General features: G+C 35.2%; 4 protein-coding genes across 4 annotated transcripts; 3 read left to right on the forward strand and 1 right to left on the reverse strand.

Annotated features, from left to right (window-relative positions):
* Positions 1–1,601: 1,601 nt before the first annotated feature.
* Positions 1,602–5,063, forward strand: LOC105975439 (uncharacterized). The gene is made up of 4 exons (XM_088827365.1): positions 1,602–1,790; positions 2,177–2,901; positions 3,081–3,587; positions 3,680–5,063. Exons 1-4 carry the CDS (start codon positions 1,764–1,766, stop codon positions 5,061–5,063), a joined length of 2,643 nt encoding a protein of 880 aa, XP_088683491.1. The 5' UTR covers positions 1,602–1,763.
* A 5,584-nt stretch (positions 5,064–10,647) lies between these two features.
* LOC105964828 (putative inactive poly [ADP-ribose] polymerase SRO2) lies at positions 10,648–12,773 on the forward strand. The gene is made up of 5 exons (XM_012989333.2): positions 10,648–11,381; positions 11,664–11,902; positions 11,993–12,129; positions 12,213–12,308; positions 12,559–12,773. Exons 1-5 carry the CDS (start codon positions 10,894–10,896, stop codon positions 12,565–12,567), a joined length of 969 nt encoding a protein of 322 aa, XP_012844787.2. The 5' UTR covers positions 10,648–10,893; the 3' UTR covers positions 12,568–12,773.
* A 4,797-nt stretch (positions 12,774–17,570) lies between these two features.
* LOC105964827 (hypothetical protein) lies at positions 17,571–18,909 on the forward strand. The gene has a single exon (XM_012989331.2). It carries the CDS (start codon positions 17,810–17,812, stop codon positions 18,689–18,691), a length of 882 nt encoding a protein of 293 aa, XP_012844785.2. The 5' UTR covers positions 17,571–17,809; the 3' UTR covers positions 18,692–18,909.
* A 1,175-nt stretch (positions 18,910–20,084) lies between these two features.
* PANK1 (pantothenate kinase 1) lies at positions 20,085–24,768 on the reverse strand. The gene is made up of 10 exons (XM_012992753.2): positions 24,315–24,768; positions 23,670–23,867; positions 23,402–23,448; positions 22,706–22,822; positions 22,351–22,470; positions 22,042–22,136; positions 21,827–21,920; positions 21,333–21,464; positions 20,675–20,787; positions 20,085–20,542 (listed from the first exon to the last, which is right to left on the reverse strand). The coding sequence occupies exons 1-10, from the start codon at positions 24,388–24,390 to the stop codon at positions 20,308–20,310; spliced, it is 1,227 nt and encodes a 408-aa protein (XP_012848207.1). The 5' UTR covers positions 24,391–24,768; the 3' UTR covers positions 20,085–20,307.
* Between the last annotated feature and the right edge of the window lie 1,051 nt (positions 24,769–25,819).

Below are 25,819 nucleotides of genomic sequence, written 5' to 3' on the forward strand. Positions count from 1 at the left end.
TTTAAATGCATAAAAAATAAAATTGACAATAAGGAATATATATTGCACAATATTAAAATACCTATTTGTGAAATTTAAATTTCAGTAATAACATTAAGATTCGTAAAAATATAGTGACAATATTAGGTCTCGGTTTTTCCTATCAATTTTCCCAAATAAACTTTTGCTTGTTAATGTTTTCCAAAAAAAAATCCCAACAAATACGCCCAAAGTTCATCTATCCTTCAAACAATGATTAAATTGTTGTTTTCTAAAAGGGGCAATTTGCTAGAGGTCCCTTTATATTATAATTTATGTGTGTAAATCCAAGTCAAAATTTAATGTTTTAATAAATTAATAATATTTATTATGGCAAAAATACCCTTAATTAAATCAAACCAAATCCCAAAAATCTCTCTATCATAACAAATTCCCAAACATCTCTCTTCCAAAAATTAACTAAAACAAATAAATTAATTCATAACAAAAATATACAATTTATTTGACAAACTCATACTCTAAAAACGTCACCGCAGCCCCACCACCGCCTATGATCCGGAAACTGCGAGGTCTATGACTCCGCGAACTGCAAATAGCAAACTGAAAATTATATTTTATATTATTGAATTGCAAACAACAAATTACCTATGATTTCGCCAAACGCAAACAGCAAACTGAAAAAACAAAATTCATAATTTGTATTACTAAATTACAAACAAATTATTACCTATGACTTCGCCAAATGCAAACAGCAAACTGAAGAAAAACATTCAGCAAAACTTGCATTATTGAATTGCAAGTAATAAACTACCTATGATTTGGCCAAACGCAAACAACAAACTGAAAAAAAATAAAAAAAATCAGCATCATTAAAAACATCCACCAAAAAATTGTTTATAGAACAATTTGCAAACAACAAAAATATTAAACAAAATGTTTGTAAAATGTAACTTAAGACATACCTTGCAAATTGTAAACCAGAGGAATCGAATCTCAACATCAAACGCAATTCTTCAAACAACAAACGAAATTAAACCAACTGCAAACGGAAATTGCTAACAACAAACGATGGGAGGTTCTACATACGGAAAACACAATGCGAATTTGGCTAGGATTTTGGATTTCTGATTTTTTTTGGGAGGGGATGTTTGTCGTCCTCTTTGATTCTTTCACAAAGAAATCCTCTCATAATCTATTAAGATCCTTGTTTTTTTTCATCTCTATAATATTTCTTTATTAAAAAAACGAAAAAAGAAAAAAAAAAAGAGAGAAGCACGAGAGAGAGAGGCGTGAGAATTGAGTTGCAGAAGGAGAGAGATGATGAATTATATAGGGGGGAAATAACGTGAGATTGGAGAAAGATAATATATAAGATTTGTTTTCTTATTAATTGAGGGTGTTATGGTCTATATACTAATTATTTTAATTTATTTATATTAATTTATTGAGTCAAAGGACCTATGCCTATATTCATCTAACAACTAGGATCTTTAGCCATATAAGTCCAAAATAAGGGGTGTCTAGCAAATTTTCCCTTTCTAAAATGTCTCACTAAAAATAAATAAACATCATTTTAGCTACAATTAATCATGAAAAAATATAGATAATATGTATTAGGGTGGTGATATACGCAGGCCAAATTAAACATTCAGGCACTTTTTTACCATGGTTTTTTACCTTTTTACCATAACTATTTACCTTTTGTACTATTCCTACCAAATCCTATAAAAAAAGAAAACTCAACATTCAAAGTGAAAAATTTCAGATATTCAACAATTTTTGCGATGGATCCAAACAACTTAGACCCGAATGTAAGTTTTTCGTTTTTTTCCCGAAAATTCATCTACTCGTGTGAATTTACGTGAGCACTTGCCAAGTGCTCGCGTAAATTCACACGAGCTCAAGAACAATTTTTTTATTCTTGAGCTCGTGTGAATTTACGCGAGCACTTGCCAAGTGCTCGCGTAAATTCACACGAGCTCAAGAATAAATTTTTTTTTTTTTTTTAATTAGCTCGTGTGATTTCACACGAGCAGAGGAGGTTTGCTCGTGTGAAATCACACGAGCAGAACCTCTCTGTTCGTGTGAAATCACACGAGCACCACAATTTTTTTTTTTTTTTTTTTTTTTTTTTTTTTTTTTTTTTAGTTTTATCCTTTAGTTTTATAATTTGCTAATTACATTAATATAAAAACAGGAAGTATACATAGATGTGGATGAAGATATTGAAACATTCGAGCTACATGATTTCAGTGAATTTTTCACAATTTCGACTGCATTTGATAGTAAAGATGCACTAGTCGAGTGGGCGATGAATATGGCCATCAGTCATGGACATGAGATTAGGCGACAGTCTTACCACGAAGGCCGACAGTATTTAACTTGCAAAAGAGCCTATAAGAGTCGAGGAAAAAATGCAGAGGTCGAAACAAGCCGGAAGTCCGGTTCAATAAAGTGTAAATGCCCTTTTGCGCTATGGGGTAAAGAGGGTCGTGATGGATTATGGCGCCTTACCATCAAAAATGGCAAGCACAATCATAATCCTCATAAATATCCACAAGGACTACGTTCGCTAAGTCGCCTGACTGAAGAGCAACGAGAAGTGACAAAGATACTGAAAAAGAGCCATGTGAAGCCGAAGGAAATTTTGCATCATCTGAGGCAGATGAATCCGGATACGGCTGCGTCCTTGAGAGAAGTGTACAATGAATCACAGAAAATTAGACGAGAGGAAATGAAAGGAAAAACAGTTATACAACATCTGTGGCACGAACTAAGTGAGAGTGGATACAGCAAATGGCATCGAACAAATCCAGCTGGTGATACAGTGCAAGACGTTATGTTTGCGCACCCTGATTCAATAAAGCTTTTGCAGTTATTTCCATACGTCATCCTGATGGATTGCACGTACAAGACTAACAGGTAATAATTATTTAAATGTGTATTACATTTATTATATATATATATATATATATATATATACATATATATATATATATATATATATATATATATATATATATATATATATATATATATATATATATATATATATATATATATATGTAAGAGTTGACTAAATTATAATTACCTTCATGTAGATATGAAATGCCTCTTTTGGAGATCATTGGGGTTACTCCCGTGGGAAGGAACTTCACTATTGCCGTTGCTTTTATGTCACGTGAAGATGGGGACACTTATGCATGGACATTGCGATGTTTGCGAGACATATTACCAATCGGGATAGAACCAGAAGTGATACTGACAGATCGTGAGCTGGGCCTACTGAAAGCATTGCCAAACGTGTTTCCACATTCGCATCACATGTTATGTTTATATCACATAAACAGAAACGTTGAGGCAAACGCGTCAAAATTCTTGGGTAACACCAAGTTGGGTGTACTGTTCCGGAGGACGGTGTGGGCAAAGTTAGTCGAATCTGAGACTGAGGAAGAATACGAATGCAACTATAGAGAGATAGTTAGTTTGTACGGGCAATATCCGAAGCTGATAACTTACATCAATGAAACGTGGTTGATTTATAAGGAGAGATTTGTTAAGTGTTGGACCAACAACATCGTTCATTTCGGTAACACGACGACTAACAGGTATATAAATTGATTTTACTATAAACTCGTTACGTACAATCTTTTATACACATGTTACATTTATTCATTATTTGAGTGTTTTCTCGAAACAGAGTAGAGAGTGCACATCGTGCATCGAAGCGTTGGATCCAAACATCGACTGGAGCTATGGATACAGTTCAAAATGCACTAGATGCGCAAGTTGACCTTCAAATTAATGAATTGAAGGTGGAAAATGAAAGCAGTAGAACAGTCAGGATGTACAGTACTTCACTGTCGTGCTTCGGTGCTTTGGTATGTAACGTATCACACAAAGCACTGGACCTGTTGGATAAAGAGTACGAAAAATTAGAAAATAATCCGGATAGTTGCAACTGTTACCTAAGTCGAACCCACGGACTCCCGTGTGCGTGTATGATTGCAGTTAAAATTGCTGAGGGAGATACTTTTTATCCGCAACAGTTACATCCATTCTGGAGAACGTTGGTTGTCGAGCCAAAGTCGGATCCATGGGAGGATGAGGAGGAACCGTTTGATCGCACAGTTGCAATTAAGAAAGTTCTTCTCGATGAGTTCGAGAAGTTATCAAACAAAGATTACATGTCCCAAAAAAATGCGGCCGACTATTTACGGGACCTAAATAATCCTTCTTCAACGCATTTACAAGAGCCGACATTTGTGAAGGCCAAGGGACGACCTAAGAATAACTCGATGAAGAGGTACTTGTCCGGATATGAGCACACGATGAATCGGAAATCCGAAGTTAAATCTTCTTCCGGCTCTAAGGGTCGCAAAACCCCGACCGAAAGAACGCCAGACTCAAAATTTAAAGCTGATACGCCAGAGTCAAAGGTTAAAGGTCGTCCTCGCGGATGTACTAAATCGACGGAAGAATCAGTTGTTACTGCCGGCGACCGGGTCAATTTCTTTTCCTTCCTTCCTCCGTTTCTCGCACAGTCCATAGCCTCATATGTTAATGTGAGGGCCGATGGAAATTGTGGCTACCGATGCATAGCCGAAGTTGTTTACGGCAGTCAAGAGAGATGGCCACAAGTTAGAACTGACTTGGTTGAGGAGTTTATGGAGCGTTACAATCTATATGCTACTATTTTTGGTGGGGATGAGGGGGGTCGAAATACAGTCGCTGATTATATCTTGACATGCAGTCATGAGAGGGGACCGGCGCCACGGACGAAATGGATGTCAACAGATATGGGGTTGGCGATCGCTACAAGATACAATGCAATGGTATTAATATTCACTGAACGGGGTAGCATCACTCACCTACCACTAGTTGGGAACCCCGCGTTATCACGTATTATTCCTATGTCGCTACATAACGATCATTTTATGATCATACGAGTACCGGTTTCATGTCCTCTTCCTCGTCTCCATCCTCAGTGGAGGTATTTTGCAGCTCCCAATTTACTACCTCTACGAGATTTTTACGCGGATCGACTTGCTTTTTGGACGACGTTGACTTCTAGGCATAGGTAGTACTGTATTATTGTAATTTTGTTTACGTTGTTATCGGACTTACTTATTTAGTTATTTGTACGGATTATAATTATGTTGTATCGAACGAAATTATATTTTTATTTGTAGTATTAACGGGATTTAAAAAAAAAAATAAAAATAAAAAAAAAAAAATAATTTTTTGCTCTGCTCGTGCGTTTTCACACGAACAGAGGTGTTCTGCTCGTGTGAAAACACACGTGCAGAACGCCTTTGTGCGTGTGAAAACGCACGAACGTATTAAATATTATTTTTTTTTTTTTTGGTTTTTTAAAAAAAAAAAAAAAAAAAAAAAAAAAAAGATTACGTGGAAATACGCTCGTGCGTTTTCACACGCACAGAGGCGTTCTGCACGTGTGTTTTCACACGAGCAGAACACCTCTGTTCGTGTGAAAACGCACGAGCAGAGAAAAAAAATATTTTTTTTTTTTTTATTTTTTTATTTTTTAAATCCCGTTAATACTAAATAACTTCGTTCGATACAACATAATTATAATCCGTACAAATAACTAAATAACTTCGTTCGATACAACATAATTATAATCCGTACAAATAACTAAATAACTAAATACGGGCAAATAAGAAATATCCGCAAATCCAAAATGAAACATCCGTACAAAAAACTAAATTCGAAAACAAACAACAAATCACAACACACGAATACCAATTGTCAGGTGCAAAAAATCCGAAACTAATACACAAATAGATAACATGTCCTACTGTCCACCCCTCGACCCCCGACCCCGAGTCCTCGGACCTCCCCCGCGACCTCTCCTAGGTAAGAGACGCAAATAGTGGGCATGTGGCGTCAACAAGTCCCTCAACTGCGGCTGAATGCTCAGGAATGCCTCTGCTGCGTCGTCACCAGTCAAACCGAACACGATCGGAACTAGGAGCCGAGCTATATCGTTGGCGAACGGCTGGTCTGGCGGCACCGCAGCAACAACCCGTTCTGCAGGCGGAACTCTATCAGGGTTGCTAATGAACCGGTGCGTCCGCTCGATGTACCACTTCATGTACTCCTCGGCAACTGTTTCCGGCGGCCAGGCTTCAGGGTATTGCGACAGGTCAATGAAGTTGGCGTACTCGTTCTGCCACATGCCGCCAGGAGCGTGGAAAGTGACTTTGTATCCCGCGCCAAACAAGCCGCGGTTATGTGGCAAGTTCGATTCAATTATCGGGAAAGGAATAGTCTGGACTCTTCCAAACTGCCGCAACGCTCGGTCGGGCATGTACGGCTCCACTATATCCATGAACTGTATCGTGCCGTAATACATGCTCCGAGGGTGTAAGTAATGTGCACCGGTACCATACGGGGTCCAACAAACCTAAGCATATTTTAAACTAATTAGAAAAATCCGTAACTCTACTATAGACATAATTAGAAAAATTATTACTCACATCTCTTTCGGTCATGGCGTCGAGTATTTTCCGGTATTCCTGCAGCGTGGTTTTATTGCCTCCACCATGGGCCCACCTTCTGCATCGAGGCTCAAACTCGGCATATGAACGGGAAAGAGGTGGTCGAAAGCAGGGGAAATGCTCAAAGATCCAGCACTGAAAACAAACACCAATGAATAAATAAATAAAATAGAAGTTTAAATAAATAAATAATTACTAATAAATAATTACACGTACCAGAAGGAGAATAACACATCCACAGAGACTGTTCATCCCAGCGCGGGTGGCAATACCCAATTGGCGGTACATGTTTGCTAAGCATGCCGAAGCCCACGAATACTTGCCGACATTATCGAGATCGTTGGTAAAATGGATCCACCACGGCTTCATGTTACACCCTGTTTTGTCTACAAACAAAACAGACCCAAGCAGAAACATCAAGTAGCCCTTCATCTTCTTCTCGTCTGTGGCGGAGGGAAGGGTCAACTGATCTCTCACCTTAACCCAACCAACTCCCTTGTTTCGAAACATGTCATTGGTGTCCATCAGACCGAGACCCAATACAGATGCAAGACTCTGTGAGCACTCTTCTACCGGGCGAATTTCAGAAACTGCTGGTCCGTCCAGCCGCAACCCCATGATGAAAGCGACATCGTGGAGCGTGATCGTCATCTCGCCCCATGGCATGTGGAAACTGTTCGTCTCCGGCTGCCACCTCTCCACGAAAGCTAGCATGAGGTTCTTGTTCATCTTCTTCAGAAAACAGTCTCGTAAGTGGTAAAGATCTGTTGCCTCCAGCCTCGCAATCATCGTGTTATCCTGCGGGCCGCGGTAGTCCTCGAGTGCTTTGGTCCTCGACTCGCACCGTGTAGTTTCACGGCGCTCCTGAAAAATATTGCATGTATTGTTAGCTAAAAATAATGAATAATATAAGAATTATGTAAAGCACGTGTTGACAGAAAAACTTACATATCCTTCCCAAATGTACATCGCTATATGCGACTTGAACCATCGCATAAACTCTAAATTTTGCGGCCCTCCATCGCACGGACCCTCCAAGTACGCCGGACCAGGCAGCTGCGGAAAGGGTAAGGCACGACCAGCTTTACGATCCTGATGTACATCATCTTCCTCCACCTCCTCGTCAGTATCCATATTATCTGGATTGTTGTTGTGGTCATCATCATCGTCGGCATGTGGCAATGTACTACGAGCTAGCTGGAGATCGTGTGTAGGTCGACAGGGTCCGGCTCCAGCTGCAACAGCTTCTCGTCTCAATCTCTCATCTTCCCGCTGTAACGCTGCTTCTCGAGCTAACTGCTTTCTTCTACGGGCGGAAGCAAGGACATCTCGGTCTCCAATGCGATCCGGATCTTCCGGATTGTCACCCTTTCCGCTCAAGGCTTTCATTAAGCTCTTGCCTTTACCGGCAACTTGACTCATAAGACTTTTCCCCCGGCCTCCTGCCATCTACATTTTAAATAAACACTTTATTAATATTTCATTTAATATAAAAAAAACATTTAAATAATGAAACGAAAAAAAAAAAAAAAAAAAAAAAAATTGGTTCTGCTCGCGCAAAAATGCACGAGCATTTCAACAGTGCTCGTGTGAAATCAGGCGAGTACTGTTGAAATGCTCGTGCATTTTTGCGTGAGGAGAACAAATGCAGATTTTTAAATTAATTTAAAAAAAAAAAAAAAAAAAAAAAAAAAAAAATTAAAATTAAGTTGCTCGCGTGGATTTACACGAGCGCAGTGGATGCGCTCGTGTAAATCCACGCGAGCAACTTAAAAGCCGGTTTTTAATAAAAAAAAAAAAAAAAAAAAAAAAAAAAAAAATTAAATTCATACGCTCGTGCAATTTTACGCGAGCGAAGTGGATGCGCTCGCGTAAAATCGCGCGAGCGTCCCCAAGTGCGGTTTTTTTTCGTTTTTTTTTCGGATTCGTAATCTACATAACATGAGGATCGTAAAAACGTAAAAATTACCTCCGATCTGTTGACGATTTGCACGGGCTTTGCGAAAGAAAATCGAAAGGGTAGAGAGAGTTTTTTGAGTTTTTTACCTTTTGGTTTTTGAGAAATGGTAAAAAATGTGCCTGAATGTTTAATTTGTGCCTGCACAAATCATTTCAGTATGTATTAATGTAAAATGTGAGAAAAACTAATATAGCTTAAAAAAATCAAATAGATTAATTATATTAACATAGAAATTAATTTCTCTTAAATCGTTCATCCAAATAGTCAGATTTGAACATAATATTCATTTGTATGTCTAAAATATCCTGTGAAAATCGTTTTTTTTTTTAAATAATAGGACACTTTAAAGTTATAAAGAAAACTGGTAAAAATCAAACAAATTAACATATTAATGTGAAAATTAATTTCTCTTAACTTGTTCATAAACAATGGCGAGATTTTAACACAACTCTCATTTATTTTCCTAAAATATTCAGCTAAAACATATTTGTAAAAGTTAGTAAAAAGATAATCTTTATCAACACATTTAAGCAACCCGCATAAATGATGACCTAAATTAGAGAAGTTGATATAGATGGAGTAAACGAAATTTAAAGTGTAGAAATCATTAATACATTTTCATAAATTGAGATTTTTTTACTTTATTTTGCAAAATCTGCCAAAATCTCTAGTAGAATGTAACCAAAAAGCTAGCTTCTATCTGCATAAATTAAACAACCTAGGTTTATATATATATATATATATATATATATATATATATATATATACATTCATCATTCTTCAGTTAATTATTGAGAATGACAACAAATAGCGCACACATATTAATTGCATTGTAATAATAAACAATACACCATGAAAATAGAAAAACAAAACTGAAATTGGAAAAAGAAAATCTAAAATACTAGAGCCCTTTGTTGGGGATTAAATCCCACGCCATCTACATGAACAACAATCATTAAAAAGTCTGATTTAACAAATTCAAATAAAAGATTCATATTGATGAGAGCTCATCATTTAACGCTAAACATAAAAGGAACATAAGAGATCCTGCTACAGAAATTATTTGACAAAAAAATTCAGTTCAATAATATCATAAGGAAATAAATCAAAAGTAAGAAAATAAGAATCGTTTAATGATTATGGCATTGGTTTGAGGAGGCACTTTGAATTCTTCAGCAGCAAAATTTCAGATTTCACTGGGCAGCAAACAAAATCCTAATAACTGCGGCGCAAGGTCGAAGAATAAAAAATAAATAAATAAAATTCATAAGCCATGAAAAATTGCACGACACGATCGATGATAGTGGAGAAGAAGAATAAGGAGAAGACACAACGGTGGGTGTAAAATGATTATGACGAAATTGAAAATATGTTACATGCAGTCATTTGAGTTAGCTTTTCAATCCAACTTGAATCAGCTAGATTGGGTGCCGGTTGTCTACACTATTTGGTACTGATTTGATTTTCTTTCCACTATTTCCTTAAAACGAAATATTTTTTAATCGTTAAAAGAACAATCTCTCCCAAACTCGAAATTGACAAATAATTTGATCCAACAAAATCTCTCCAAAGAGACAAATATTTTGGTACCGAAATTACCGATTTATCAAAAACAATGTTTAAATAATTTTGTGAAAGAACAAATTTTCACCGATCCTCCTTGGCCTCGATGGTTATTGGTTGTCATACCTCCCAAAGAGGTCAAGGGTTCAAGTATTGGTAGAAGAAGACGAAAAAAAATCGAGGTATTCCAAAATACCTTCTTTTTAATTTTTTTATTTATAAATAATTCAAACTGGATTTGTTTTTTATTTATAAATAATTCAAAAATTGATTTGTTTTTGTTAAATTGGTAAAGAAAATTTTAAGTAATTACTTAACCTAATTTATTTAATTTTTAATTTTTTTATTTATAAATAATTCAAAATTGATTTTTTTTTTATTTATAGATAATTCAAAATTTATTTGTTTTTGTTAAATTAGTAAAGAAAATTTATTAAGTAGTTACTAACCTAATTTATTTAAGTTTTAAACACGCATCCTGTATGCTGAAACAACGAATTGGATTCTTCTGGAACACGAAAAAGAACTGCCACGCACCCCCCCCCCCCCCCCACCCCACCCCCATCCCCCACTTGCTTGCAGGCATGGCGGCACGTAAGTCAACTTCCACACACACAAACCGCCCTAAACATTTAACAGAATCAAAATGCGAAGTCGGTTATATTTCCTGAATTATCTTTCATTCTAATTAATTATTATTTTCTTTTTCATACTTCTTCATTCAATTTCTGCCTACTCTTGGATTTAATTTTCTTCTAGCCTAAGTTTTGCATACCTTTCCATGCAAGCAACTGTTTCATCAAGCAACAATATATATATATAGGGTGAATTTTGATTTCGTATACTTTGTTTTTTTTTTTGGTGGTGATGGATGCCAAAGGGGACCAAGTTTCGATGACTGTGCTCGATTACGAAACGGCGGCGTACGATTCCGACTGCGAGTCGTCGGTCTCCGATTCCGGCCGGTTGTTCAGAGAATTCGCCAGGAATGGAATGGTGAAGCTGGAGGAGAGCGCAGAAGGCGGCAGCGGCGGCGGCGAGTACGGTGCGGTAATGAAGAGTTTTCTGGTGGATATGAGGTTCCTCGGTGAGGAAATTGATGTGGTCGCCGTGCATAAGAACATGTACTCGAGTGTGGCAGGGCAGGCGAGGCTGGAGGCGTTCCGTGTCTTCTCCCGGGCGGTGGCCGCCAGACGCGGCGGCGATGCTAATGTCAAGTACGGGTGGTACGGCGGCTCGCCTGATGAAATTCGTGATGTTGTTAGTTACGGATTTGTCGGATCTGGGAAATTCGAGAAGGGGGTTTCTCACGGCGTGGGAATTCATCTTTCCCCTGTCAATTCTCCCTTTGATAGGTAACTCAAATTTCTGAATTCATACTCCGTTTGGATTATTGCTGCAAGTTCATACTCTGATTTTGGTTTTTGGATTATCTCTGCAATTTCATACTCTGTTTTAGGTTTTTGAATTATTGCTGCAAATTCATACTCTGATTTTGGTTTTTGGATAACTGCTGCAAATTCATACTCCGATTTAGTTTTTTGGATTATCGCAGCAATTTCATACACTGTTTTTGGTTCGAATTATTACTGCAATTTCAATTTTCATACTCTGTTTTTTATTCGGATTTTTGCCAGTGCATTGAAAGCAAAGGAAGATGAAAATGGAGTGATGCACATGTTACTGTGTCGTGTAATTTTGGGCAACACAGAAATCATCTGCCCGGGTTCCGAACAATCACATCCGAGTTCAACCCAATTCGATTCCGGAATCGACAATCCTATAGCACCGACGCAATACATTGTATGGACTTCTTACATGAACTCCCACATTTTTCCAAACTACATTATCAGTTTCCGAGCCCCTTGTTTAATAGGTAATTTAAATCGAAGCTTTTTTCCTTAAACGGCGAAATCATATTCGATGCATACGTAATTACGTATCTAATTTTCCTTCGTTCTTTTAGGTTTGCGGAGAACTTGGAGATCTGCCAAGACACCCAATTCGCTAAGTATGAGTTTTCCCGTGTTTTTGAAAGTGCTCTCCAGGTTCGTGCATCCTTCGAAAGTGGGCTTGATTTTGAACTACTACAACGAATTTCGGGTGAGTACTATTTAAAATTCTCGGTTTCAAAATTTTCTCATATCTATTGGATTAGTATTTACAACGTTCATGTTTGTTAACAGGAAAACAAGATTGTTCGGTCTCAGCTGATTAGAAGATTGAGGAATATAGTGGGAGATAAGCTGTTGAGTTCTGTAATAAAATTGTGCAGAAATGAGGTGAATTGATTTCTTCATTCTTCGTTTCGATTCTAATTGGTCGGATGTCCTGAGCTGTTACGATTTGAGCTTCTTGGTACTTTATGCTCGAGAGCTTTATTTACTTATACTACTAGTTCTCGACAAAGTAGGCTGAATTCTTGGCCGGATTCAGTGTTTATATAACTTTGATGATGGAATGATGGATTATCATTCAACAATCGTATATATGTAGCGATTGTGATTAATACATTGTACATGGTTTTTGCAGAGAGTGTAAAGCTTGTTGCCAGATTCTTGAGATATATCCATCAGTTGCACTCGAGCTTTTCAGATAAACGAAGAAGAGTGATATTTGATGAGTAATGTGTATAGATTGGAAGGCATGAGTATTCTTAATTGTCGGTTCTTATAGAATGGGGTTCAATACTTTGGAAATATATCGGAACTACTGCAGTTTTTAGTAATTTTTGGAATTTATCCCGACTTTATTTGGTCTTACGTGTCACTTCTTTTAAGGGCAACCGTACCAAACTCTTCAAACCACTGTCATTACCGAAATTTCGGTTCATACTTCATACGGGGAAATGCCATAATACCAAGATTTCACAATGGCTTCTTGCTCTTTTTATTTTATTTTATTTAATTTATTTTTATTGAGAGGAATAAAGGGAAAAAAGAATTGTCAATAAGATTGCCTAATGGGCCATCCTAATTCAGCTCGAGAGTACAATAATTCACGGCCTAGATTAACAAAGCCCAAAATTAAGTTATCATGGAAAATTGTTGTTGTGTTTCTAATCCAATCTACTATTAAATAAGTTTTTGGTGGGAATCGTAACAATAATATTACATCAAATAGTGACAAAATACAACACAACAAATATTGATTTCTGAAGGTTTTAAATAATATATTTTCTTAACACAGCAATTAGCAACTAGAAAGTGACTTGCATTCATTCATGAACTGGACCAATTAATATATTTGGTGATTAGAGCTAAACAAAAGATAGACAGATGACAATGCTGCAGAAAACATTTTGGAGACGAGATTATAATATTAATTTAATCTCCAATTTAAATAATTTCTTTAAGATAATATTTTATTTTAGGAAATTCACACAAACACACAAAATGTCACTTTCTCTAAATCAACGTCAATCTAGAAGCAAGTAACTCCAACCAACCCATACACTTAAAAATTGACCCACCAACACTCTGATAACCTCATGTAAAAACGTGTTAGTCAAGTTAATTATCGTGTCAAATTGGATTAGCTTGACAATCCAGACTTTAAATAATTTAGGTTTTATTCCCCATGCAAATTAGTCAGCTCATTTAATCAATCGAAAGCTATTTAATATCTTCATTAGTTGTTGTGCATCATACTAGTAATATTTACCCTGTGTAGTTAACTTGTAGACGAATTCAAAGTCTAATTAATTAGTATAAATAATAAGGAAGCTGATGGTTAATTAGTGGATTAGTCAGTCATAAGACTAGGTCAATCATTAGTGGTTGGTCATCTTGCTTCACAATAAGATTGCTAAATATTAATAAACTATATAGTCTACATTGGAGGTTTTATATATATATATATATATATTTGTGATTTTCAGAAGAAACTAACATAGAAGTAAACCATTTATCCACACACAAACACACACACTCATGTTGGTGTGTGTAAATGAACAGTAAAGATATACTTGGTGTAGGCTACGTTGGGCATATCATAGTAACTAAATAAAAATATATAAATCGTGACTTGAATTAATCACACACACGCACTCGAAAGGATTTGAACCCACAAGCACTAGGCTAAAACTTGATTGTATATTATATTAATCATTTGAATTTGGGGTATTTTAACTTGTATGATTGGACAATAAGTTACAAAAATTGAGTTGTATGATCATCACATTATTGTCACACCGGGCGATTTTGACAACTCATAACTTATTGTATATAGTCTATAATTGGATTATTATAATTTACAAACTTGTGAAAATACTAACATATGGGCCCTTTTATTTTTAACCATGAAAGTACCATCTAATTATATTACTCGGAGTCAAAAACTCTTTTACATAATCAAAGGATAAGGGTGTGTAAGTTATTTTCACTATCTTTCTTCATCACCAAATACAAAATAAAATAGAAGATTGTCAATCCAATTATTTGGTAATCATACAAACCAAACACATGACACACATGCGCAATCATATCCCCTCCAATATTAATTACTCAATATGTTTTATTAACTAAACTATAAAAATCAAAAGAGGCCTAAATAAATTTATGATGTGGTCAGTTTGGCACTGGACCGTACCCCCACCTTTTCGGCCTGTCGAGGTGAAAGGTCAATGGGTTGCAAGAAGTAAAATGGACCAAGAACTCGTTAAAATTGTTTACGAGAGTTAGGGCGGGCCAAAAGCTCGCCTAAAAGGGTTGTGAATGATCAAACGGGCTGAGAACTGGCCTTATACTTCTAATACGTGTGAAGGCGCAGTAGGTGGCGAGCTGATATCATAATTGTTGGAAGATGTGATCCGTAAATAGCTTTTGTAAAAAGACGAGAAAAAATTGTAAACTAGAATCATCGATTGAACCGTAATAAATCATGGACGAAGATAGCGACTGTAAATTAGGAAAGCGTCGTATATGATTCTATATATAAGCAAATGTATTAAGCCCTATTAGGGTTACGTACATACTTGATACTTTCTCTCGAATTCTCCATCTCTTGTATAATATCCTTTTACCGTATTGTTCATCGCCACCGACCGTAAACTCCGGGTGATCGGTGCACCCTCCAGCATTTAAGAGAGCATAATTTGGAGAAGTGTTTTAAGAGTGCAAACATTGTACCATCAATTTCCATCAATATAATATAGGAATATATATGCCACTTATCACAAGTCACAACCACAAATCACATATTTCCCATCGCCATTAAGACTTGAAAATAGAAACCACAAAATCATGATTATGATTTGTTGCAATAAATTAAAAAAAAAAAAAAAAAATATTTCCAAATATGTGTAGTAGAAGATAATTACTAGGCTGCATATATGCCGCCTTCCATCCTTGGCAATATTATTATTAAATTGAAATGTGCAGAGCACGGTGCCTAGTGCCTACTGCACCTCTTCACTAATGGCTACTCTCTTCTATTTTGTGCACCCATTTATTGCAATTTGTCCACCCCATCACTTTTTAATGCCACCAATAATTTAAAGTTGACTTCTTTATATCTTCTTTTATTTATATACAAATGTATGTATGTGTGGATTCAAGTTAACACTATGACATGACTATTTTTCATTTAGTATATATAGTTTCTATCAAATTATCAAGTTTTTATTAAAAAAAAAAAAAAAAACTTAATTAGAGAACCAAGAAATCTTGATTTACGTCATTGATGATGCACAATAGTTTACATGTGAAATTATTACTACATAGGTGAGAAGTGAGAAGTCAGCAATTAAAAGTTGGATTAAATCCCATGATGCCAAACAAACCTCAATATATTTATTGAATTCAGACTTTTCCACCCACTCCGATCCTCACATTATCTTGCTTTCTTATTTCTAATTAAATCATTATTTATGAATTTAAAAATCTTCAATTAATTTACAACATGTACCAATTTAATTCAACATGTACCAAAAGTTTAAGAGTATGTAAGAAAGTAGAACCAAACTTTAGTTGAAAAATACGAAATTCATAAAAGTGATAGTGAAGACTTGCCTAATTGTGTTTATTTTTCAAACTTACCCACAAAGTCTTGAATATTGCCAAACAACCTTTTTTTTTTCTTTTCAATTTGATAACGAAAGAATCAGTGAACCATATAGATGCATTGGGTATACATATAGTCTCGTATAATAGTTTGCAAATTATACGAAAAAAATATACACTACACTGGGTCATCCGTTACGGGACACAACAAACCTCATATTAGTACGAGTCACATAATTAGCATATTAATTACTAGTAAACATAATAAATTCTTTTTTAAACTTAGGTATTGGAATTTGGTCTAAATAATTCTATTGTTATTGCTGCGAATTATTAATTAAGATAACATTTTTTTATAAAATAAATTTCAATTGATAAGAATATTCGTCACTCGTGGGCAGCAATTATACATTAGCCCAAAGTCTCAATCGAATTGGCCTATGTAAGAGTCAATAGTCAACACCAGCGGATATGACTTTGATATTCAGTAACTTCTTCGCAACTTCCATCCACCCACCCCCAAATTAATGTATTTGGATTTTCGTCCCTTTCCTTTTACTTTGTTTTTTCATTTTATTCTCTTTTACCCCCACAAAAGATCATATGACACTTTCACCACCTTAATTTTTGTATATTGGCTTTATACCCACCTAATTTAACAAAAAATCACCTTTGACCGACTTACTTTGAATTACTATAACACATTTGACAATATTAATGACTTTTTAGTTTTATTAGTAACAAAATATATTTAGAATCTAGATTTATATCACAAATTTTGAATTTTACAACTTTGATTGGGACAATATTCTCATGTAAGCTTGACGGATCAGATTGAAATTAACACTATCGAAAAAAAAAAAATCGAAGTCAAAAGTTCATTCTAATTTCGTTCCAAAAAAATTGAGAGAAATTACAAATCAGAATTTCGCAAATTGGATTAAAAAAACTCTACAAAATTGAACATTTTATGGATCAGGGTCAACGAAATCAAAAAAATCCATCATTTAGATGCATAATAATTTGATACTATTAAATTTAATTTTCGAAAAAATTATCAGAATTTCAGGAATTTCAAGAAATACTTTTGAAAATTTAAATCGGATCAAAAGCCGAAATCTAATATGTATTACAACTCCATTAAAAAAAATCTTTAAAAAAAACAGAATTCAAAATAGAAAAAAAAAATTCAAAATTGGAAAATTTCATAATCAGAATTAATCGAATTCGAAATTTATGTTTCAATTCCACCCCTATGTAAGCTGAAAATTGTGACAAATTTACCAATAACAAAAATTACGACACCGTTTATGGGCTTTATATTAGGTACCGAGGAATGCGAGGGGCAATATAAGAGCAATAAGCAAAAGTCTTGGGGGTGATGTGCAATTACGTTACTTTAGATGGGTCCTTTGGTAAATGATATAGATTTAAACACCTGAAATGCAAATCTCTGGATGTTTCGAAGCTATTTCAATTTAAAAAACATGGAGAAAAACAAAAAAAGATATTATTATTATATTAGAATAAACAATTGTCTGTGTTCAAAGATGGACAACAACATTAATAGAAAAGTAAAAAAAAAAAAAGAAGAGAAGCAAACCAAACTTGTTTTCCGACCAACCATTCACATATATAAAAACACCTTCATTTAATCCTTTTCACTTCACCAATCCTTTCTCTCTCTAACTTCTCTCTCTACATCTTCTCTCTCTACTCTCTTTGCTCAATTAGTACTGTAGAAACAAATTTAAATTATTCACACCGATAAAAATTAAGATATGCAGACTATTAATCTTGAAGAAAAGCAGCTCAGCCCAGATGATAATTTGTTCTCGGAAATTAAAACAAGTCGGGATTTTTACACGCATCTGAAAATCGGCGATGGAGATGCTGACGTGGAGGAAGAAGAAATTGATGGTGATGGTGGCGATGGCGATGAAGATGAGGAGGAGGAAGAAGAAGAAGAGTTTTCTTTTATGTGTGGAGGAGCGAATACGTCGCCCATAGCGGCGGAGGATGCGTTCGTCGACGGCCAGATCAAGTCGGTTTTCCCGTTGTTCAACCGGGATTTGCTCTTCCACGGCGAATATTCCGGCGAGGGTCTTCACGAGAATTTGCCGATGAGGCCGCCGGTGAAGAAGGTGTTTGTGGAGACGGGAGGAGGGGAGGGGAGGGCGGTGGCGGCGTCGGAGAACGACGAGGTTTCCGCCTCCGGGCCGTACTGCGAGTGGTCGGAGAGGAAGGCGGTGGAGGCGTCGCCGGAGGTCTGCAAGAAGAGCAACTCGACCGGGTTTTCCAAGATTTGGCGGTTCAAGGATCTGTTGGGGAGGAGCAACAGTGATGGAAGGGACGCTTTCGTTTTCTTGAACAACGGCCACGCGCCGCCGTCAGCGGAGGAGCATCAGGCTCCTGCTGTTGTAGTGGCGGTGAAAGTAGTGGAAAAGGCGGCGGGCGGTGAGAAGAAGGAAAAAACAAAGGGGAAAGTCAACGGGAAGGTGAAGAAGGGTAAAGCGGCGGCGTTGTCGGCTCATGAAGTGTACCTGAGGAGTAAGGCGAAGGGGGAGGAGCGGCGGCGGTCTTATTTGCCTTACCGGCCGGAATTAATGGGGTTCTTTACCAATGTTAATGGTGGATTAACTAAAAATGTGCACCCCTTTTAATTACATTTATTAATGCAGTAATTCTCTAATTAAGTGTATATTCACTCTAGTATATCTATGTTTTTAGGGACATTTCATTTGTTATTATTTTATTTATTTATTTTCTTAAATTTTATTGTAGAATTGCTGACTCGACAAACTAAATAATTTGTTTGGTTGTATTATTATCTTGTAATGTATAAGTACAACATTATATCAATGCATCCATCTTTTAGTCACATGTTTATTACTTCATTATTGCTCATTATTGATGTTTGGATTTAATTTTAGAAATTAAATCGAACTGAAAATCGAAAATTCCAAATATTTTTTTATATAATTTTAATTCCAAAATTAGAATGAAAGAAGTCGTTCCAAAATCGGAACTTTTCATATCAAAACCAGCGGAAATTTGAAATTTCGTTCCAACTTTCACCCCTACAGAGGATAATGGTGAAATTGAAAAATTGAAACTTGATTTGCAATTTCTCTTCTTTTATAATAATTAAAAAAAAGGTTAATAATTATTAATTAATGGTTGTTAGTCAAAAGTGAAGAAAAAATTAACATATAAATCCAAATAATGAGCTGGAAGTATACGTGTAAACAAAGAAGTAATAATGTTTTTTTATTAAGCCTGATATTTGAACATGTCAACACGGTGCAGTCCTACATTCTTCATTTCATTTCACACTTCACTCGGGACCCAATAAATATAGAGTTACTGAAATTTCTTTTCTTATATCCAAATTTCGTATATAAAACTAATTCCCCCAAAAATATGTCGTTACATGAATTATTTGAGGACCAACATTATTGAAATTTATAAAACATAATACTAGCTAGAGTCATAATTCAATTGGTTTTATTTTTAATTTACCGATATTTGCAATAGGCAATAGGGCCTCTAATTGGTACAAATATTCAAACCTTAAAAATTAGATTTAACCAAGAAAGATCTCTTCTTTACAAATATATAAGTAACAGCTTTATTCAAGAAGGTGGGCCCCACCCCACCTTTGCTACTACCAAAAAACTAAAATTGAAAATAAATAAATAAAAACAATAAAATCTTTGCTATGGAGAAAAATGTCATTAACAAACTCAGTTTATGTACACATGTCACAGTACACACATATATACATATATATATATAAAATATATGTATAGATTTCAAAATAATTAAGAGGGAGGCGTGGTGTTCCATACCCACCCTACCCAGATCCCAACCAACAACCAACAACACCCAGCAACTGTTATAATTTATAAACAAAAGAAATTAGACAAACAATTAATTTTGGTCTCTTAGCAACAAACAAACTCCACAGGAAAATAAAAGAAAATAAAATATAGTAATATGTAAATAAAATTATTAATTCAAAACACACACACAGATACATACAAAGATAGTGTCTAGGTAAAAAGTAATTGTTCATCTAACCGTCAAAGCAATTACATATTTACAAAAATTACGCTCGTTGAAATTACAGGTGTAACGACAATCTCCGTTTCGGGCATGGAAATTGTAAGATTTTATGACAAGTTGAAAAATAAGCAACTTTGAATTGCCAGGCAGGATTTAATAATACCTTAAATAGGATATACTTTCTGGTTTGTAACTATTGTAGAAACTTGATTTAGTTTCTGACTTGCACTCTACATTCTATACATTCATTATCTCTCACATGAGCGCGAGTCGAGCTTTCTGACCCATCTTCGCTGCAAAACGAACTCTTTGGTACTGACGAGTTTTGCTCCATGAATTGATGGGTAATATCTGTAAATCCCTTCTTTTCGTAGCTCATGAATGCTCCTAATGCCCCGAGAAACCCTTCGTGACGTAAAAACAAAGCCTTTGCTTCACCTTTTGACCTGAAAATATACGCACACGAATTTCATGTTTTTTCTTGAGTTTATTTGGAAATATGAATACAGCGTAAATGGAAGGTGCAGTTTCATCGGCGTTAAGTTGCCCACTATAAATTTTGGAAAGCAGGTAACTACCAGAAATTAACTGCAACAGAAAGTGTGTCCATTGTATAAGCATGACCCCGAATGAAAAATCCTCCGAAAAATATCCGTTTCAGTCCAAACCGCAGCGCATTCAAGTAAGCGATCTGAAAGAAGCAGAATTGAAGCAAAAACAGAACAAAAATCAAATACCAATATGATAAGTTTATTTTTTCACCATATTATTTTCAAATTTCTAAGGCACAACAGGTAAAGAAAGTGTCCTGTTTAAGGAATATAATGCTTCGACTATGCATGCAATATTAAGCAGGAGCTTGAAAACCGACAATGTAGGTATGAAATGGATATTCTGATAAAATTACCTTTGGTCTTTTTGGTTTTTAAATTCATTTCATTCGTCGGGTGGAGTAAACTATAAATGATTAAATTCTGATTTTAAACACTGAAATGATTAGGTAATTTATTCGTCATTTTCAAAGGGTAGGAATATGATATTTCAGGCACTGCTATTTAAATATCCAATAAATTTAAAAATACTGCATCAAGCAATTCAATTTGGATGGGTCTTTGCCAGAGATTAATCTTTCATTTTACGTACTTTCTTAGGAAGAAGGCAGCATAGCTATCTTCTTTGTTCCTAAGCATGCAATATAACTGTGTAAGACTGTCATTTTCTTTTTAACTGACTAACCTGCCCAATATTATTGGAGATCATTCTTAACAGGGACCTGGCTACATCCTCAGCTCTGTAATCTTCAAGCTCTTTGTTTTCAGATACTGCCTTGCCGAAGCTAGAAGCAATTGCTGTTGATGTAAGACCAATCTGAATTTATTACCAAAAGTTTGTGATCAGGTAATTAAGTAAGCACATTAAGACATGAAGTGATGCAATATCCACGGTGGTTTAAATCTGTTAAGCAATTCGAATAGAACATCCGTCTTTATAGGATTAACGTCATTTGCAGTGAAAACCACTCTAGTAGTTCCTAATTCCTCGTGCAAATAACTTATCAAACAGTGAAAGAAGAAGTTCAATTTATCAATTTATTGTAAAACCGAAAAAAACACCAAGTCTCAAGCGCAGATTTCGCATTTGTCTACTTCACATAAGTACTTGCCTTCGATAGTCTTTGCAAATTGTAAAGATACAGCCTTAAGAGAATTAGGAGAAACTTGAAAATATACCTTTGAGTAATCCATTCCACCATATATGTCTCCAACAAGCATGTCTATCACTCTGTTGTTTCCCTGTCGACTCAACTCTAACAACTCATCGAAACTGAAAGAGGAATTTCGAGAGTTTTTGTCATGGCGATTCTTTTGGAAAAATAAAATTCAAAGGATGAATTATGGGAAAAGGGTAGTATATAAGAGTACAATGAAAGGTCTAAGAGAACGACCTTTGGCACTTGGTTAAAAGTTTTCCCAAACCCCAGAATGTACCACCACCAACACTTGTTCCACTGACTCGCTCAAACTCGTTGTCACCATCCACCTAATCAATCAAAAGGGTAAAGATAATTATAAGAAAATGCACAAAGAAATTTGGACAACTACAAACTCTCGTACACATGGAACGGAAATGATGAAATATTTACATAATATTTTTGCGGTGAATCCTACATTTCCCTCGAGTCTTTGAAAAAAAATGGTATTTAATTCAAACCGAATCAATCTGCAACAAGTCAATATATGAAAAGAAGGATTACCTTTATCATGCTAACTCCAGATCCCACATTAACTAGGAGATAAGGATATAAGTCTTTGTGGTCAATCTGGACATAGTCCTTCTGGCCATCCAAATAGGTAAAAGCTTCTTGGTGCACCGCCTAACCAAATATATAATGCATATATAAAAATATTTGATTATTATACCTATATAAAGATTGGAAATAGCATTACTTAAACAAGAGTATCAAAGTAGAAAGCAAAAATAAGATTCAGAACCGACAAAGACAAACAGAAGGAAAGGCTTATGCTGAAGCATGGAATACCGTTAGAATTCAGTCATAAAATTCACAACATACTACATTACAAAGTGATCTCAACCATTAAATTGCCAACCTTAAGTAGAAAATTAGCTCCAGCGACAAGGCAACTCATTTCATCTACCTTGTCCAGAATAATGCCAAGCTTTTCTTTGAATAAATCAGCAAATTTAAATGCCCCACCACCTGTGGCCTTCAAAAAGATCCTGAGTTAAATGGTTAGTTTAATGTTTCAGATATTTCTATATCTCAAGACAAAAACTATTTTATGCTCGAATATAATTCAGAAGTGGTTTCCTCGTGTAGACTCTCCACACACAATCTAATGAATCAGAACACGAAAATTTTCCTCCAGGTTCTGTCAATGGCGACTAATGTTTATGTCTTCATTCGAACTGTCAATGGAGACTAATGTTTATGTCTTCATTCGAACTATTATTCTAAGCCAGCCAAAATATTGGTTCTGAAATAGTGATCGACAAATATTCTAATATTGTTAAGTATGGCTTCAAATAGTGTTCACATTGATCAGTTGACCGCCAATTTGGTTCTAACGTCACTAATAACATATTCCTCGTTACAATTTGGAAACTACAAATTATGAAAGCAGAAAACTTCATCAAAGAAAAGATTGGTTCTGAAATTCATCAAACATTTGAACAAAGGACCTGAGAATTATATTAAAACATTTATCAGAATCAAAGACAACAAAACATTAAAGAACTAAAATTTCTCCAATCATCTGATTAGGCATTAATTGAAAAAAGGTTACCTTAATAATATTTTTGTCACTGGCAGAGGCCTCATCATCCTTATCACCTGGATTTCACAGAGCTTCTAAGAATGCATAAATATGCAATATTACCAAAATTACTATAAGGAGAACATCGAGCATATTTTCTCAGCTAAGCATGTGGTTTCGGGTTTTGGGTAACAACACAAAATGGTATTTAGCATTTAAACCATTTGGCACAGATGGAATAAATAATTGCTTTCAGATTTATGTTCGTTTAATGTGTCGATCACGAAGAAACACATACCATACTCTTGCAGGCGCTTAGTAGATATAAACTTCATGCATTCACTGATCTTGGTTGTTTCAAACTTCAGAAAGTGAAGTCTGCCACTTAGGACCGTGTAGTTTACCGTATCAATTCCATCCTTCAAAAAGCCGTTCTTCTGATCATCACCTGAGCAAATACTGTTGCTTGAAAAGTACACCATCTTTATTAGAGAACCTACAGATAATAAATGGAGAACATCAAACCAAATTCGATAGGCTAATATCCAAATTTTTTTTCAATAAACGAGCATTTCATTCGACTTGTTGCTTTTGAAATATATACATTGCCCTCAAATGCTTAAGCTGGTTCGAGTTCGACCGAATTTTGCAAACTCTTCTCAGTTCAGCTTAACCCACCATAACCGGATTTCAATTCTTCTAACCCTAGAAAGTTTAACAATTGATTCTTAAACTAAGTTACAGCTTAATTCAATTGTTGCAGTACCCATAGTTAAAAAAAACTGTAATAGACCAATAATTAGAAAAACACGATCAACATCAATTACGATTTCTGCAACCATTTAAAAAAAAAAAAAAAAAAAACTGTTCTGCAATTGAATTAAGCTGTAAATCAAAACAATTACCCACTAAACAATACATCAAAACAACAAGCAAATTTCACCTCCGATATCAAGAGCAAGATGCGAAACTTCATCTTCTCCCTCCAATTTCGCCGCTTGAATCCCATCCCTTTCCATACCTCACGATTTCCCCAAATCGTAACCCTAACGTTCAATTGAATTCTTCCGTCGTCAATTGAATTTCTCTTATCCAGTCTCCAATGAGTCATTCATTATATTATATATATTATTATTTAAATATACATAAAATAACACAAAAAAGACGATTGATTTGTCAACAATGGCAGCTGAGTCAAAATCCACCTACTGCAGCGGACGAAGATTACTAGATTATCGTCAAAGATTCTTGCACATTTGGGCCAATAATAATAATATTAATTTTAATTAATTAAAGGGATTTGGTATGTAGGGATTAGCGGAGTGGCAAAGGGGAAGGTACAACGGTAGTGTAGGCGGAGCAAATATTTTGATAACTGCTTTTTCACGTTTTCTTTCACACTTTTCAGCTACCCACGTGTCTAAATCGTGCAAAATTCCACCGCAAGTCCACTTTCTAACTGCTTTTATTTATTTTTTTTATTTACTTTAATTATCAATTTTTTATTTGTTTATAAATATCACACTATAAAAGTAGGACTTGAAACTTTTCACAAATTCAATTTTATGAAATGATTATATGAATTGTGTTTTGTGAAATATTTCAATGGTTGATCATATTCGTTAATTGTGATTAATTTATTTCGATTCATGAAGCATGCTTACTTATGATTTTATTTTAGGGATATATTTGAATGGTTGATCATACATTTAGGTTAAACAATAAATTTTAATATATATATATATATATTATTTCTATAGTTTTTATATATTATTATACGTTATTTAAATAAAAAATAATATATAAAATAAAAATAATAAGGTTCGCGAACCGGCTCGTGAACTCATGAACAACTAAAGAAAGCCTCGAAAGACTCGAGTTTGAATTCGAGCCACCTCATCAAGCCCACGAGTCGGATGCAGTGATTCCCAACAACCGCCACCCACTATAGCCGCCTCCTTAACCAATCCCACCATACCTATTAGGCTATTACCTACACGGCACAACCGTTGTAGCCGCCGCCACGGTTGTAAATTGTAATGAGCATTTACTATCATCTATAACCTAGAATTAAATAATTCTAATTTTGTTTAAAATTGAAAATTTTATTTAATTATATAATTTCATTTTCCCAAGAGAATTGGGCCCAGCTTGACTTTTCTGGGTCATACGTTTGGATCTTTCAAATTGGGCCTCGTTTCAATTTCATTTTATTTTCCCGTTTTCTCCTTTGTTCGCCATTTCTTTCAATTTGAACTCCAAAACCAAAAATTCACTGTAAAAATGGCAATTGTTGGCTGATCATCAATCGTCGAATTTGGGGATACGAGCCGTTTGAAGTTTTACTCAGGTACCTATCTCACTCTCCTTCGATCAGTTCATGATTCATTTACTTTAAACTTTTCGACGATTCTCTGTATTAATCCCTAATTTATTGCATTCTAGTTG

Source organism: Erythranthe guttata, chromosome 12 (genome assembly GCF_056151865.1).
Source record: "Erythranthe guttata isolate IM_541 chromosome 12, IM_541, whole genome shotgun sequence".
Lineage (NCBI taxonomy): Eukaryota > Viridiplantae > Streptophyta > Magnoliopsida > Lamiales > Phrymaceae > Erythranthe > Erythranthe guttata.